The sequence below is a fragment of the Mycteria americana genome, chromosome 8 (genome assembly GCF_035582795.1).
Source record: "Mycteria americana isolate JAX WOST 10 ecotype Jacksonville Zoo and Gardens chromosome 8, USCA_MyAme_1.0, whole genome shotgun sequence".
NCBI lineage: Eukaryota > Metazoa > Chordata > Aves > Ciconiiformes > Ciconiidae > Mycteria > Mycteria americana.
In genome coordinates, this window is record NC_134372.1 from 46883714 (window position 1) to 46899415 (window position 15702).

Here is a 15702-nt window from a genome sequence, read left to right on the forward strand (position 1 = left end):
AAGTTCATTTCTGTCGTCTCTGCTTCAAGAGCAACAACCTGCAGGGAAGGAACTAGTACAGGCAGCAGCTGAAAACAGAGCCTGAAGTTGCAGATGGCTCACCAGGGTTCAGGGCTTCTGCAGAGGTTGAGTAGTAGGGGGTTACATGGAGGCAAAACAGTAGTCCTCAGAAATCACCTTTGGGTTGCTATAGGATTCCCACAGGAAAAACAAGAACTTGAGTACATTCCACAAAAAAGCAGCGTGACTTGCAGCAAAGCTGTTCTATAAGCTTACCTGTGAGGAGGAAGGTATAGCTCATGCTTTCTGAAATGAGTCCTGTACCAACAGAGCAGGAGTTTGAGCCTGCGCACTCTGAAGTCGATGCAATTTCTGTCTTGGACAGCAAGGGAAGCAGTGATGAGGATGGGGCCCTTGCTGCTGCTTGGGAAGTTGCTCATCTTTAGCTAAAAGACATTTCAATGCAAGATGCTAAATTGCTATTTAATTAAATAATGCAAGACTGCCCAAGGCACACGCCTACATGGCTTTCTGGTGTCTTTAGCTGTATGATGTGGATTTTTTCTTGTGGGCTGACCAAGTTCCTACTTGAGGAAACAGCGGATTTTGAAGAAAAAGTGAATGGGGCAGTCTGCATCTCTTAGATCTATTGTTTCAGGCTCTCTGTATGCTCAGGAAGACATCGGTTATACATGAGTCACTTAGACTTTTCTCTAAATCCACAAAACTCTGAAATGCAATACATTTTAGTGAATCCTCGGACTCTGATCTCATAATGAAACTCAAGGAACTGAAACCTGCTTATATTTTACTTTGGCCCAGACCAAAACTATGCAAGATATTTTACTGACAATCAAACCATAAAGTCCGTGCTCTGAAGAATTTACAGTCTGAATTAACAGGCTTTAAAGATGAGAACCTTTACTCAAGCAATAATTCTTCATTTCGTACCTGTTGTAGTTGTGGCCTTGCTGTTAGCATGTAGGTTGAACTAGGCTACGTCTACGTAGACAAGCCTCGTCTCAGGTGGATACCGGCCCTTACACCCCGTCTTTCTTGCTGTGACTGAAACACCAGTCTAGGACTTCAGAGGCCTCAGTGCTTCAAACCAGTTCCCTGTAATGGCCTTTCTGTCACCTCTCATGCCTGGAGCAATGGGGAGAAGGTATCTTTAAGCACTTAACCCTCAGTCTCTGTCTGTAAGGACAGTGGGACATCCTTGCTGCTTCAGACTCTCATGATAAAAACATCCACAATGACAAAGAAGTGCCTGGATGCTGCAGAAAAGTCTGAAACACTGGTGATAAATGGGTAGTCTGCTTTTAATAGGAAATGAAGTGATCCCTAACAGACTTGATTTTTAGTTCACTTGCAGCAGCAGAGGATCCTGTGTTTCACTGCTGTGTGATGAGAAGAAAAGTTCAGCAGTACAATGGGAAATACTTTACTGAGCCAACTTTGTTCAGAAGTAATTAAAAATGAGGTCTTTCTATTCTCTGCGCAGCCTGATGTCCTCGCTTGTCATGTGGTTCAGTGCATTCTTTCCAACTCCTTTCATGGCACAAACAAGTTAAGATGTTGTTACTGCATGCCCTTCTTCTTGAGGGTTCAAGTGGGAAAGATGCTGAACAGCTCCGGAGGCTGGTCGGCGTGAGCAAACCCAGCTCCAGTCTCATGGCAGCTGGGAGGGTGTGGGATCCAGCAGCGACCACCCTAGGTGTTACATCATGGACGTGAGCTTCCCAGAGTGATTCTGCCCCTCTTCCTATCCTCGCTTGTGGGAGAGATGTGAAGAGAAAACAGTATCGGATGAATAGAGCCTCTACCAGATCCATTAGGCTCAAGAACATGGTCATTTTGGAGGGGATTTTCTTTTGTTGAATGATATTAGTCGCAGCGTGGTGTGTGGCACAGAGCAGTGAGGCAACATTGTAATCTGCTAACAATAAAAGCGAGGTGGCTGACTGCCACTCAGCACTGAAAACTATACAATCATTAGGGTTTTCCTTCAGACAGCTATGTCCATGCATTTCTTGGAACAAGGACAAGGCCACACAGCTTCAATCCACTGAAGACAACAGCGAGTAAACAAGCCATGTTGCTGTGTAGTCTTCTCTGAGTGACAAGAGTCAGAGATCATTTGTTTCCATGGAGAGAAAAAGGAAAAAAAACATCTCACCATCAGGGTGGGAAGAGAGTAAAGCCCTATCCTGGGTGCCACAGCCAGGTCCTCATCCAGCATCTCCAGGCACGTCAGTCCCACAGCAGTCTTTAAGGACAGAGGCTTTAGCCCATTATCTTTGGGGACCAATAAAATATCTTGGAAAAGGGATGGTTAAATACTCTCTTCAAGTCATGTTTTTTAATTTTTTTTTTTATTTCATAGTCTTCTACTGCTCCAAAGGGAGAAACAAATGTTTTTTAGGGGAATGTTTCCATTGAAAAATCTAGCACTGTGGCTGTGTTTTTCTCCACAACTGCAGCAAGGGGTGAGGAGGGAGAGGAAAAGCGTGTGCTGGGATTTCTCTCATTCCGGTTCCTCAGAAGGAACAGCCCCATGCAGCAGTTCTGGCTCTGGAGGAAACATCTGTGGCTGTGGCCATGTTACTCAGGCAAACATACCCCTCCGTGAGGTAGGCTGTTGTGTACGAATGCTTTTATTTCCTCATTGCCATCTATTAAAGATTATCTCCCTACAAGAAAAGTGCACCATTTCCCATGTTTTCATGTGTAATGTCCGTGATGTCTGCTATAAACATCATGAAACAGTTCCCTGCCCCTACACTGACATAGGTATAAAAGTCACTGCTTTTCATCTTTCAAAGCACTGCAGAAATGTTTAGGGTCGTGTATCCTGCCATTGTTCTGGGCTGGGCATCCCACTGAAGTCACTGGGAGAAATGAGTTCAGGATGCGGACCTATCTAGTCAATCTTTACAGTGGCCCCAGGAACATCCACGTTTTACAGATGGGAAAATGAGGAAGGCGGAGATGGCTCCTAATAGACTAGATCCAACTGGTAATTCCTACCACTTTGGAAAACAACTGGAGAGAACAGACTAGAAACTCATCAAAAGCTCTCAAAAAAAAAAAAAAACCAAAACCCCACACCATGGTAGCCTTTGGACTTTTCCATGTGATGGGTACCTGATGTCCCAGACGGGCATCTTGTTGCTTCCCAATGGAGAACTGCAGCATCATCGTCACTCTGCCTCCACACACTGGCCAGAGTTGCCGGCCAGCCCTGCTGTGGCCAGGAAGCGTACGATCCTGCGGGTCCTCCTGCTCCGGTAGAGCCTTCCAGTGAAGGCACCCCACACAAGCCTCTCTCCAGTCCAGGAACAAACCTGTGAGACAAGACATGAGGTCGAAACTCAGATACTTTTCCCAAAACGTGCCTCCTCCAGAGGTCTAGCAGTTCACGTAAGCGTGTTACGGTCCACCCATCCCATGCAGGAACACACGGAGCTAAACCAGGGTGATTTTCTTTCTTTAAGGACTAAGGCAAACATACAGGACTGTTAGACGGGAGGGAAAAAAAAGGGCAGGGAAAGAAGGGAAACATTCACAAAATGCTGCAAAAGCTTCTACATTTCTAGGCATTGGTGTACCCAGTGCTGCCAGTCCTTGGTATTTTTGAGTGAATAATTGTTCAGACAAGAGTAATACTGACATTTTTCCAGAGGGATATCGTGTTTTCAGAGTGTTTCCAGGCACCTGCACTGCTCAGACTCCGAAGCGTGGCGTTTCCATCTCTGAAGGAGGCGATTACTCGGGTAGCTGGTCTGTAGCGGCTTTTCTTTACCACAGAGGAACACAATTGCTGTAGCAAGTACTGCTCCAAGTGAACTCTTGGTACTGTAAGTCCCTGCAAAACTTTCCAGGCCCTGTCATCTTGCTTTCCCAGGTGTGTTTGCTTATTTTTTCAGTAATTAGCCTGAAGCTGAGCTGAGCCGCAGAACTGCACTTTCTGTACCATTCTGGGTCTTTCAACTCCTGCTGCTTTAAATAAAGAAACGCCTATGCTCAAGCTCATACATTTACACCAGTGTAAGAACTACTGAAGTGAAGCAGCACTGCCAGTGTCCCTGCATCTCTTTCCATAATTAAGCAGAGATGGTTTGATCTCTAGGGTTGTCATTTGCTCTCTGATGCTTGTACCAGTGGCCTGCAGGCTTCTTGGGATCTCTCAGAAGACCTGCAAGTGTCCGAGAAAAGGAGATTCACATTTACTACACAGCAATCCACCTCAGTGAATTTTTTTTTCTGAAGGATCTGCACCTCCCTTGCAAATGTTTAGCTTATTTTAAGATTGGGTTTAAAATGTTTATCAGAAGTTTGATGGATCGGAGCAACCTGTGATAATGGGAACTGGTCTCAAAGAGCTTTTTATAAGCCTGTGCAAATAGATCTCCAACCCAGACGCTCAATAACAATAAGGTTTATTCCTTCTGTTGTCTTTCCTTAATAATATTCTGATTTTAGTTTCTTACTGGGCAAGATGAATACTGGCAGTGAAAGTTACTTAAAAAAAACAACTGAGCTGCATGCCTTTCCTCATTTGTTGAGCCAATCTGATAATTGTTTCTATGAATAACATCAGCTCACGATTGCAGAGCTGCTGCTAGCACTCAGGGCATCTCCTGCTCATCAGGGGGTCTCCTTCAGCCAAACACGCACTCACCTGCATCAGGTATTTTGTCCCTGAGGATGACTCTCACTGGCAAAGATTTCTTGGCAGGGATGTGCAAATGCCAAGCCAACGGGAGCACTCAGCACTCTCTTCTCCTGCAGAGAGTGGTGTCAGGCAGCAGTTATGCTTGTAAATATGCAGGGAAAAGGAACAAATGTTCAGGTGTGGTCTTCCAAAAGCATTTCAGTGATGTGGAAATCAAAGTCCCCTTTTCAAACGTGACAAGAACCGTGGCTCAGATCCCCCGAGGTACATAGGTCCCAAACTTCTTGGTTTTGAGGGAGAAATCAGGCACCCAGTTATTCTGATGGATCGGAGCCTTTACCTGCTAAGAAGTTGGTAACAAACTCAGAACCTGGCCTTCCCAATACCCGTTTAAGATTCAAGATGTCTGTTCCCACCAGTTAAGTTTCCAAGGTACCCAGTTTTCTGCTAGTCTGGATAACCAACCCCATCTGCAAGCATCATGTGCTGAGCGTCTGCATTCATGGACTACTTTATGCTATCCCATGCCAAGTATCCCCATCTTGTCCCACCTGGGCACGGAACAGGCCTGATCCAGAAGCGTCCCATAAACGAGTTTCGCCTGGCGTGTTCCGTCACCAATATCGCGATGCTAAATCTGAAGATGCGACAGAGGGACGTTCACCTTCAGAGCTCCGGGTGCCAGACGGGAAGAAAATAAATAAATAAATGAAAAAAAATAAAAGCAATCAAACCTTTAACAGCCACTCCGTGGAGGAAAAAAAAAGGTCAGAAACCGCCAGAACCGGCCCGGTTTTAAGCCCAATTTGGGGAAAATCGCGGCTGGGCGGGGAGCAGGGGCGAGGCGCGGGTGGTGCCGGTCCGCCGACACCAGGTGGCGCTGCCGCCAAGGGAACGGCGCCGGCCCCCCCCCCGCCTCCGGCTCCCCCCCCCGCCGGGGCTCCCCCCCCGACCGGCCCCGGCCCCCGGCGGGGATCCCTCCCAGCCCCCCCTTTCGAGAGGCCCCTCGACGGCATCCCTGCCCAGGTGCCACCACCCAAAAAGGACCGCAGATAGCCCTCATGGGCCCCCCCAATGTGTGCACCCCCCCAAAATATATGCCCCCCCCCACCCCAGCAGGGACCCAGCCCCACATCTCCTTTCGCAGGGGCTCCGCGGTGCATGGCCCTGCTTTGGGATCCCTGCACGATCCCATGCTCGCTCCAGCTGTGCCCCCCACGCGGGACCGTGTGCCCCCATAAGCACCCCTGGGGACACGAGCCCGGGGCAGGTGACAGCAGTAGCTGCGGAGCTCCAGCTCCCTGGTGGCCCTGCGAGGATGGGAGGAAGCACCCCGGGAGGAGCAGAGGGAAGCGTCGAGGCTGCCAATGCACCCCCCACCTGAATCCTTGCTACGGCAGGGCATGGCCCTGGGTGCAGCATGCCTGGGGACCCCCAAGTCCCCTGGGCCAGGGGTACGTCTCACACCAAATCCAGGTGGAGACACCAGGTCCTGGTTCTCGTCATGCTCCAAAATTTCAGCCCTGTAGAAAACTCATGGGCCTGCACAGGACATCTGCAATGAGAAACTCTTTCCTATAGCAGAAATGCCAAAAACCCAAAGAAAACTCTGTTGTTTTATCACCTACGGATTGGGAAGTGGGTAACGAGGAGCGGTGAGCAGATCGCTGATGCTGAACTGAGCCATGGCAGCTGACCACGGGGCAGATCTGGGCTGTTACGTGAGCAAATACCGCATTTTTGAGCAAGCCTATGCCTCATCTCCTCTTACAGGGCTCCAACAGCATTTCTGAGCAAGCTTATTTCTCCTTGCCTCCTACCAGAGCCTCAACCGATCCCGCAAACGTACGAGCGCAGCTTGTACAAAGGGACCGCTTGTGATAGCGGCTAGGTTTTTTGCCATCTCTTGGGGAAATATATACAGGGAAAAATCAAGTTTGTCTTGTGCAGAATAAGGGCTGGGGGCAGGAGCCCGTGGAGTTTCATCCTCTCCTCCCTGATGTAGGTGTCTGAGATGGAGAGCTGTCTGTTTAGACTGCGCTCACTGGCTTGAGGAATACGTGGCGTCCACGGTATGCGGCGGTTCTGTTTTTCCAGGTTTGGAAACCGACAGGAGGGAGAAAAATGAATCACGTAAACCTTTGTTGGGGACCAGATATCAAACCCCTTCAAGCTGGACCTGAGGCTTTGCAAGGTGCCTGCCTGCCCTTTCCAGCCCAGCAGAGGCCAAGCTGTGGAGGCATCGGTACTGCACGCAAACCAGCGAGTCCAAAATTAATCTGAAGGATGAAAATGAACCTTAGGAGCGACAGTGAGATTTCAAGGAAGGAAGAACCACTTGGCAGAGACTGAACTCCTAACCCTGGACCTTTATCTCAGCCACACCTAGCACAGATATGTGCTTCGGGAGCAAAAACCTCAGTCTTCAGCTTGTATATAAAGAGGATGGTAACAACGCGCTCACCTCCAACAGGAATGGGCAGCGGTGCAGACGACGGAGGGAAGGATCAACCCATAAAGGCATAAAAACAGGGAAACCCCAATAAATACTGCAGGTTGATTGCCGCTAGCTTAAACAGACCTACTCTCCAAAAAAAAAAAAAACCAAAACCCACCAAACAAAAAAACCCCAACCCTCCCAAAAAACCCCAAAGCAACAACAAAAAACACCACTCTAAGGCAGGCCTCCACCAACTCTGATAAAGCCTTTCCCACCTGCCTTAATTAAAAGAATAATTAGATTTTTTTTGTTGTTACCAGCTAACTTTGCTTTTAATTAAGCTGATTACACACAGCTGGGCTAATTAGTGTGCAGTAACCTAATTTCCCTATATAAAGACAGAAATACACAGCCAACAATCAGCTTAATTTGCGTGCATCTATTTTTTATGTGTGTGTATATTTGTAGTATGGGTGTTGATATAGACATATTGGCCCATGGATTAAAGCAAAATTTCCTGGATATGGCAGCATCCTTAATTAGACCAAATAAACCCAAACTTCACAGGAAAAGACCTATTTTTCAGATGAGCCGGGCTTGCGTGCCCGCTGCCTGCTCTCCTCTTGCTGCGGATTTATCGCTGCCCAGCGCACGTCAGTGATGGTGCGGTTTATCTGTTTGATTTTTATTATTACTTTTGTTTGTTTGGTTTTTTCAGGTGGGGAAAAACCAGTGGGAAGCTTTAGCGCGCTCCTCGGCACAGCCACGGCCACTACCAGCGGAGGTTCTGCGGAGCCGGGGTTGAGCCTCCACAAGGATGCGCGGCTCGGGCTCCCCAAAAAATGCCCGTGTCCCTCCCGGGGTGGAGGAGGAGAGAAAAGGAGCCGCGGGTGCACCCCTGCAGCAACAGGCCTTGTCCCCGAGCAAGAGGCAAAGAGCTGTCTAACACCGCCTTTCACTTTCTCCTTGGGGGGAAAAAATAAAATAATAGTAATTTTTTTAAAAAGATAAAAATAAAAAGTGCCTCCGCTTTTCCTCCCTCCTCATTTCATTATCCTCATTTTAAATATTTCCACGCAGCAAAAGGGGGAAGCCGGGGACACAGGACCCCTCGGAAGCCTTAGCCAAACCCCAAAAAGGCCTTTTTGAGTCTGCAGCGAGACGGGAAATTATCGCATCAAATGCGCAAAGGTTTGCAGCGGCCGGGCCGGGCGCTCCACGGAGCCCGGCGGAGGCCACAGACTCCTCAGATATAATTACGCGTGTTACACCGCATGCTCGTTTATTTGCTGCTCATACAATCGTGAAGCCCATGTACAAATAACATACATTTTTTATTTCGGTTTGATTTTTTTTTTCTTTAGGGACAAAACGTACACAAAAGGGCAGGGCGAAAAAAAAAACCCACATAATTACAATTTTATACAGTGCAGAAAGAATTAAAATAGGTGTCACCGAACTGTACAAAGTCAGGGTGAAAAAAAATATAGAGGGGGGAGGGAGGGGAATAATCCTTCATTATATATATATTTCTATAAAAACATAAGGAGGATTGTCTTTACACAGAGACCATGATCGGTTTAAAATTTACAAAGGTTAACTAAAAAAAAAAAAAATCTATATGGCAAATATTGCCAACAGAGATTCACCGATTTAATACTGATCAACTGAGACTACTCGTGTCTCGATTATTAGCAACAACAACAAAAAAAAATGTAGAATAAATAACAGAATGAGCATGGCTGTCTCTTTTCAAAGTGCCTTATTCTCTCTGCATAGGGTCTGATCCTGCAGTCTTTATGCCGGCAAAAAAAAAAAAAATATTAATAGCTAAAAAAAAAAAAAATATCCCTCTGAGAGATTTTTGCCCGCTGGGTGTTTGCCGGCAAAAAAAAAAAAAAAAAAAAAAGGTATTTTTCAGAAGAAGGGGCTCATTTCTCGAAAGACGGGGTTCATTTCTTGGAAGAAGGGGCTCGAAGTGAGACGGGACCCAGGGGGTCGGGGCGGGGGGACCCCGCAGCCAGCCCGCTCCTCTCCTCTCCTCTCCTCCCGCCGTGCAGCGCGGAGGGGCCGCGGGACGCGCCGGCTTTGGGGTCGGGGTCCTTTCCAGCCCCCCCAGCCCAATCCGGCTCTGCGCCTACCAGCCGGGATGGTGGCATCGCTCAATGCCAATTACAAAACCGAATTAGTAATTTAATTTAAAAAAAAAAAAAAAAAAAGAAGCATCAAAACCTCATTTTTCAAACCCTTAACCCAAACTCGCAGTCGGGGTTTTCGGGGGGACGGACTGCTTGTGCTTTCCTCTCGACCCATCCCCAAGCGAAGAAGCAGAAGAAGGCAGAGACCGTCTGTGATTCAAGACCCGTGGTGGAGGCCGGGTCCGGCCGATGCTCAGCTGCGGGGCAGGCTCAGCCCCGGGGCCGCATCCCCGCTCCCCTGCCGCTCCCCGGGTCTCCTGTCTCTACCTCCTGAACAAAGCCAGTCTGCAGAGACCCCCCCTTCCACCGAGAGGGTCCTGGGAGGGGGGGTTCGGTGCCCGGGTCAGGCCTTGCCGGCCCCAGGAGGTGTTTTTTCCGCCCCGTATCACATAACGCACGGCTTGATGTCCTGGTATGTCACTTGTTGGTGGTAATAGGAGCCGCTGCCCGCTGAATGCATGGAGGAGGAGGCCATGGCGTTGAAAGAGAAGACGAATTCCTTTCTGTCGCACATGCTCGGAGACTGGGAGTGATACCGCGGGATGCCTGCGGGACGGGGGGGGGAAAGATTGTCAGCCATCGGAATTATATTTAGTAGAGGAGGTTGAGCGCGGGAGGGAGAAAACCGCCGTCTGGGGTTAAAAAAAAAAAACAACAACCAAACCCAAACCCTCCGCAGGTCTCGGCGCGGAATTGGGTGTATTTTTGCATGCACACGAATAGCGGGGCGCTCCCGGGGCTCCGCGGGCGCGGGCAGGTGCGGCGGGGAAAGGCCCGCGGCCCCGGGACGGCGCGGCCCGAGGACGCTCCGAGGAGACGGGATTTGCTTTGAGTTGGGTTTAGTGTGGTTTTTGTTTTGGTGGTTTTTTTCCCCCTTGAAGGTACCGGCTGCTTTTCCCACCGCCTCCGCCCGCGCGGAATGTCCGCGGGGTGCGGGGCGGGGAGCACAGCCGTTCACCGCGGCCGGCGGGCAGAGACCGGGCGGGAGAGGCCGAGGGCGAAACGCCGCCGAGAGCGGGGCTGTTCCTGCCCTTCCTGCCGCCGCCTCGGGACAGCAAAACGCCCCGAAAATTTGGGGTGTGCTGGGGAGGAGCGCCCAGCCGGGGACCGCGCTCCCCGCCGCTCCGGCGCCGTTAATTTGGGTGTTAATCCGCAGTATTTCGGGTTAAGGCCGCGGGCGGGCCCGGTGGCTCCTCGGGATGGATTTTTGCTCCGTTTTTCCAGCGGATCTGGGTTTCCACCCGCAGCCGGGACCCACCCGGGGCAGGAGGGTGCCCGCAGGCGGGCGCTGGCCCCGGCCCGGCCCGGCCGAGTGCTGTGCCCGGCTTCGGCCGCTCCGTACCGGCCCGGCTGATCCTCTCTCCCCGCTTCGCTTCGTGTTTTTGACCCGTGAACGCTCCGTTTCACACCCGTTTCTGCCAGGCACTTCCCGCTCCCCCGAAGGCCCGGGGTGATGGGCAGGGACCCCCAAACCTGCCCCTTCTCCCGGCCACGGCCCCCAGGGCTCCCCCGTGCCCCAAGAGTCGTGTCCCCGTCCCCCGTCCCCCCCCCCCGAGGTGAATTCGGGCCGCAGGACGAAGCCCAGCGCCGGCCTCGTCCCTCCCGAGGCCTCCTCCCGGCCAAAACGCCATCTCCCCCCCTCCAGGAGCCAGGGCAAACCCACTCCCGGCAGCTCCATCCCGGGGCCGGGGACGAGGCCGTGCCGGGGCTGCGGGGCGCGGGGGGCCCGGGCCACCGATTTCTGCACGGGCGGAGGAGCAGAGGGTGGAGGGAGGCGATGGGCCTGGAAAACACAACCCCGAGAGGAGCCGATGGCGGGGGCCGGGAGGGGACGGCGAACACGCCGGTGGGGAAGTGCCCCCTTCTTCTCCCTGCGGATCCCTCCAGGTCCCGATGGAGGTGGAAGACCCCTCCGGGCCATCCCCGGCTTCGCCTCCCCGCAGCTCCCCGCCTGCCTGAGCCCACCGGTCCTAGGCCCGGGGGCGGCCCCGGCAGCAGAGCAGCCGCCCGGGGGAGCGGAGCCCCGGCCCGGCGGCTCCCAGCCCCGCAGCGGCGGAGAGCGCGTCCCCCGTCGGGGCTCGCCCCGACGGCTGCTCGGTTGCCCCTGGGAAGGGAGGCGAGGAGCGGGGGGACGGCGGCCTCCTCCCCGGGGGGTGCATTAAAACCGCCCACGAAGCGGGGCGGCTCGGCGCGGCCGGGATCCACGCGTGGCCGCGGAGCGCGCCCGCCCCGCCGGGCAGCCCCCGGGCGACCCCCGCGGCGGTGGTCTCGCGTCTCTCCCACGCGTGTCCGCGCCTTACCTTGCAGCTCGGCGGTGTTGTGGCTGTTCTGGTGCAGGTAGGACTGGTCGAGGGAGTGCGTGGAAAGGCTGGAGGAGAGCGGGTTGGCCGTGGGGTTGCAGGGCGAGAGGGGCTGCTGCTTGATGTAGGACGCGCCGGTGTTCAAGGCCGCCGAGGCGGAGGGCGCCCACGCCGAGGCCGAGCTGGAGTAAACCGAGTGGGGCTCCATCACGCCGCCGCCGGCGAGCAGCGGGGAGGCGGGCACGGAGCTCTCGTGGTGCGGGTAGTCCCCCGCCGAGGAGCCGGTACAGCTGCCCATGTAGGAGTGCCCACCGTTGGCGGGCAGGTGGGGCACGGAGTGTCCCGCGAGGCCCATCCCCTCCACGTTGCTGGACAAATGCCCGTTCATCATCCCCAAGCCCCCTTCGAGGGAGAGGCTGTTGGGGGGGCAGGAGAGCCCGCCGGCCGAGCCCTGGAAGCCGTAGCTCTCGGGGAGGTGGTTGAAGCTGAGCCCGTTCATCATGCTGTACATGGGCTTCAGCGCCTGGCATTTCCTCCTGAAGCCGCGGGGTCGGCGGCGAAACGAGCCCTCCTCGAACATGAACTCGCTGGCCGGGTCGATGGTCCAGTAGTGGCCCTTGCCCGGGCGTCCCAGCCCCTTGGGCAGCTTGATGAAGCACTCGTTGAGCGAGAGGTTGTGGCGCACCGAGTTTTTCCAGCCCTGGTAGGAGCCTCGGAAGAAGGGAAAGCGGCTCTGCAAGAACTGGTAGATCTCGCTGAGGGTCAGGCGTTTGGAGGGCGAGCTCTGGATGGCCATGACGATGAGGGCGATGTAGGAATAAGGCGGTTTCTCCGGCCGCCGGATCCCCGCGTTGGTCTTCTTCGCCTTGGGACCGCCGCTGCCCGGGGCTCCGCCGCTGCCCGGAGCGCTGCCGGTCGCCCCGCCGGGCGCCGCGGAGGCGGCGTCCATGGCCGAGCTCTGCGGCTGCTTCTCGGCCACGGAGGACATGGGGCCGTAGCTGCTCTGCACCGGAGGAGGAGGGGGCTGAGAGGACAGAGCCTGCTGCGCTTCTGCAGTCATCTACGGCCAGGTCCGCGGCGGCCAGCCCCGGCCCTCCTCCGCCACCCTCCCCCCCGCGCCCCCCCAAAAGGCCACGCTGCTGGGGGCTCGCCGCCACTCACCCCCCCACCCCCGGCCTCCTCCCGGCCCCCCGGCGGGGTTTCTTTCCACCGGGAGACTTCACCCCTCCGTAGATAAACAAATGGAAGCGACGACACCCCCCCCCCCCCCGCCCTTTCCCTCCTCCTCCCACTTTATCCCTAAATCCGAGCCCGGCTGCAGAAGGCGAGCGAGAGGCGGAGGGTCGGGGGGGGCCGCAGGGAGGCGGGATGGGGGGGCGGGTGGAAGCGATCTGAGCTCGGCGGCTGCGAGAGAGAAGCCGGCGGCCGCCGCCTCCGCCTGCCCCGCTGCCCCTCGGCGGGCCGGGCTCCCGGGGCCGCCGCCGTCCTCCCCCCGCCCCGGCTCTAGCTCGGTCGGCGCTGCCGGTGCTGCGGGGAGCTGCTTCCCATCGCGGTGGCTGTCGAGTCTGCCCCCGGCCCCGCCGCTCGCCTTTTACTTTATCTCTTGCAGCGGCGTCTGCCGCTCCTTGACAGACGTACGAGCGGAGAGGAGATCCCCGCCCCGGCCCGCTCCCCCACGCCCTCCCGGGCGGCCCCCTCCGCCGTCCTGTCCCGGCCCCCCTCCGCTCCCCGCTCCCAGCTGGTGGGCAGCTTTTAAAGAGCCCTTTCCACGCCGCCCTGCCCGACACGGGGGCTGCGCGACGCATCCCTGCCCGCCGCGGGGGTGCCGCCTGTATTGGGGAGGGGGGGCCACGCGTGACCGCGGCGCTGCCTCGGGCGCCGCCACCCCCCACCCCGCCCTGCCCCCCTTTTCCCCCCGCCGCCTCTGCTGAAAATCACGGGGGAGGGTGGGAAAGGCCCCACGCGGGCCGTGGAAGGGGCCGGGGCGCGGCAGCTCGGGCCTGCCGGGCAGCGCGCAGCTTCCGCGGGAGTGCAGGGCAGCGGAGGCGCTGCCCCACCGCGGCTTCCGCGCAGCGCGGAGCTTCACCCACTTTAAACCCCCTCTTCGTGCGCTCTTTTTAAGCTCGGCGGGCCCGGGCAGGATGTTTATACTGCGCAATGTAAACACGGGCTCGGGGGTGCTTTAATAAAAAGAAATCGGCGAAAACTCCTGCTGCCTCTCGAAATGCCCTTTTCTGCCTCCGCCGCCGGTCCGGGGATGGGAACGGGCTTCGGACCCCTCGCCTGCTCCGAGGCTGCTTTAGGGATGAGGGTGGGTTGGTTTTGGGGTTTTTTTTGGGGGGGGAGGTATATAAATCTGTGCTGAAGGTTTGCAGTTGAAAGCCAGGAGCTTGATGCTCAGCTCCGGCGGATGCCACGGGGTGGGAGGAAGGAGAATAGAAAGGAAAGGGGTCAGAGACCCCCTTCCCCCCTCTCCCCCCCCAAAAAAAACCCCCTTTTTGAGCATCGCCCCATCAGGAGAGCTGTGACTCAAGGTAAGTCGCTTTAAACCTTTGTCACCTTCTTGCGGATCACGCGTGGAAACCTGCGCTCCGGGGGGGGGGGGGGTGGTGTTGGCGGGGGTGGGAGGGTGGGTGGCCCGGCTGCAGGAGCCTGGGCTTTCAGGGCTGCTGGCTGGGAGCAGAGCAGATGTGCTGGCTGCTGCAGCCTGCTCGCTTTCAAGATTAGGGAAAGGAAGAGAGAAAGGAAGGGGGGGGGGGGGGAAAGAAGAAAAAACTCCCCCCCCCCCGTTGCAGGCCGCACCGCAGTGCTGTGGGTCTGTCCCGCTGCACCCTCTGCAGAGAGAGGGGGACCTCCCCCCCGTCTTTCAGATTCACTTTTAAAGTTTTTAATGATAATTTAATACCTTTTAAAAGAAAGATAGATACCGGTCGGGTTTCCAGAGTCCCTCCGCGTTATTCGCGAGCAGTTGTGAGCAGCCTCCGGGGCGCCTGTCACATCTGTGATACAACCAAGAGGGATTTCACATCAGGGTTGTTTTGGTTTTTTTTTTTTTCCCCCTCTCTCCTTCCCCTTCCCATCGTCTGCCCCCTCTCCGCAAAATAATTCCTCTTGCAAGAAAGCACCGGCCCTTCTCTTCCCGGGGCGAGGGGGGAGCTTTGGGGACGGGGACAGCAGGGGAGACAGCCCTGGGCAAACCCCAGGCCGGGGGCAGGTACCCGGGGAGGGGGTGGGAGAGGCGGGGGACACACACACAGTTATTCCTGGAGCTTTTCCCTTGAGGAGGAGGAGAACGGGCCGCTCCGGCTGCCCGGGGAGGCGGCGGCCGCTGCTCTTCCCGGCCGGGCGCGGAGCAGAGCGCGGAGCCCGGCAGCTGCTCCGGGAGGGGGAAAACCACCCCAAAAAATCGCTTTTTGGGCAAGCGAGCACCTTCCCCGGCTGCTTACAGCCCCAGGGCGGCTGGTGAAGATAAAACCCTCCGCTTCTCGCTGTATTTCTTTTTATTTTTTTGGGGGGAGCGCATCCCTGACCCTGAGCTTTGCTCCGCATCGAATGACCCCCCCCCCCGCTGCCGGCCCCGGGCCGCGAAAACGGTGTTTTTCATCGCTTTACATCGCTCTGCGACTGAATCTCCCCGACCTGCCCCCAAAAACACCCGGGGATGGAGCTCGAAAGACAACACAAAGAGCTCGTGTAAAACCCACGTTCAAAACCGTTGCCAGCGTTTCCACTAGGAAATAAAACATCTCCGAGCAAAAAAAAAACCCTCTCCGTGGAAATCAAACCATTCCCCTTCAGAGAAAATCAGTCCCGGCACCAGTGCCCTTTCCCCCCCTCGCAGTATCTTTTCCGAGTGTGAAGATTTGGTTTCCGATGCATTTATTATAGCCAGCAAACGTTAAAAATGGAAATATATCGCCCCGGGTTTTATAGGCCTCGCCGTGGGAATAGCAGAAAGGTTGGAGGGTTTTAAACCGAGGCCGTGAATTGGGGAAAGGCGAGTTTTGGGGAGGAAAAGCCAGGCCGTGTCGTGTCTGAGGTACGAGGGGGATGATGGTGTGCGGGGCTGGCAGGACCGCGCCGGCC

General features: G+C 55.2%; 1 protein-coding gene and 1 long non-coding RNA gene across 3 annotated transcripts in view; one reads left to right on the forward strand and one right to left on the reverse strand.

The window, feature by feature from the left end:
- Positions 1-9329: 9329 nt before the first annotated feature.
- On the reverse strand, positions 9330-12724 carry FOXF1 (forkhead box F1). The gene is made up of 2 exons (XM_075510938.1): positions 11617-12724; positions 9330-9862 (listed from the first exon to the last, which is right to left on the reverse strand). The coding sequence occupies exons 1-2, from the start codon at positions 12674-12676 to the stop codon at positions 9702-9704; spliced, it is 1221 nt and encodes a 406-aa protein (XP_075367053.1). The 5' UTR covers positions 12677-12724; the 3' UTR covers positions 9330-9701.
- Positions 12725-13840: 1116 nt separating this feature from the next.
- Positions 13841-15702, forward strand: part of LOC142414071 (uncharacterized) — a 32741-nt gene continuing 30879 nt past the window's right edge. For both annotated transcript variants that reach the window (XR_012776970.1, XR_012776968.1), the window contains exon 1: positions 13841-14150. This is a non-coding gene — a long non-coding RNA (uncharacterized LOC142414071). The remainder of the gene's footprint in view (positions 14151-15702) is intronic.

What these genes read in the sequence shown, in the direction of transcription:
- FOXF1 (XM_075510938.1), bottom strand. Translation starts at nt 12,676, where the DNA reads ATGACTGCAGAAGCGCAGCAGGCTCTGTCCTCTCAGCCCCCTCCTCCT. An exon ending in CAACACCGCCGAGCTGCAAG is followed by an intron (nt 9,863 to 11,616) that starts GTAAGGCGCGGA and finishes CCCGTCCCGCAG; the next exon opens with GCATCCCGCGGTATCACTCC.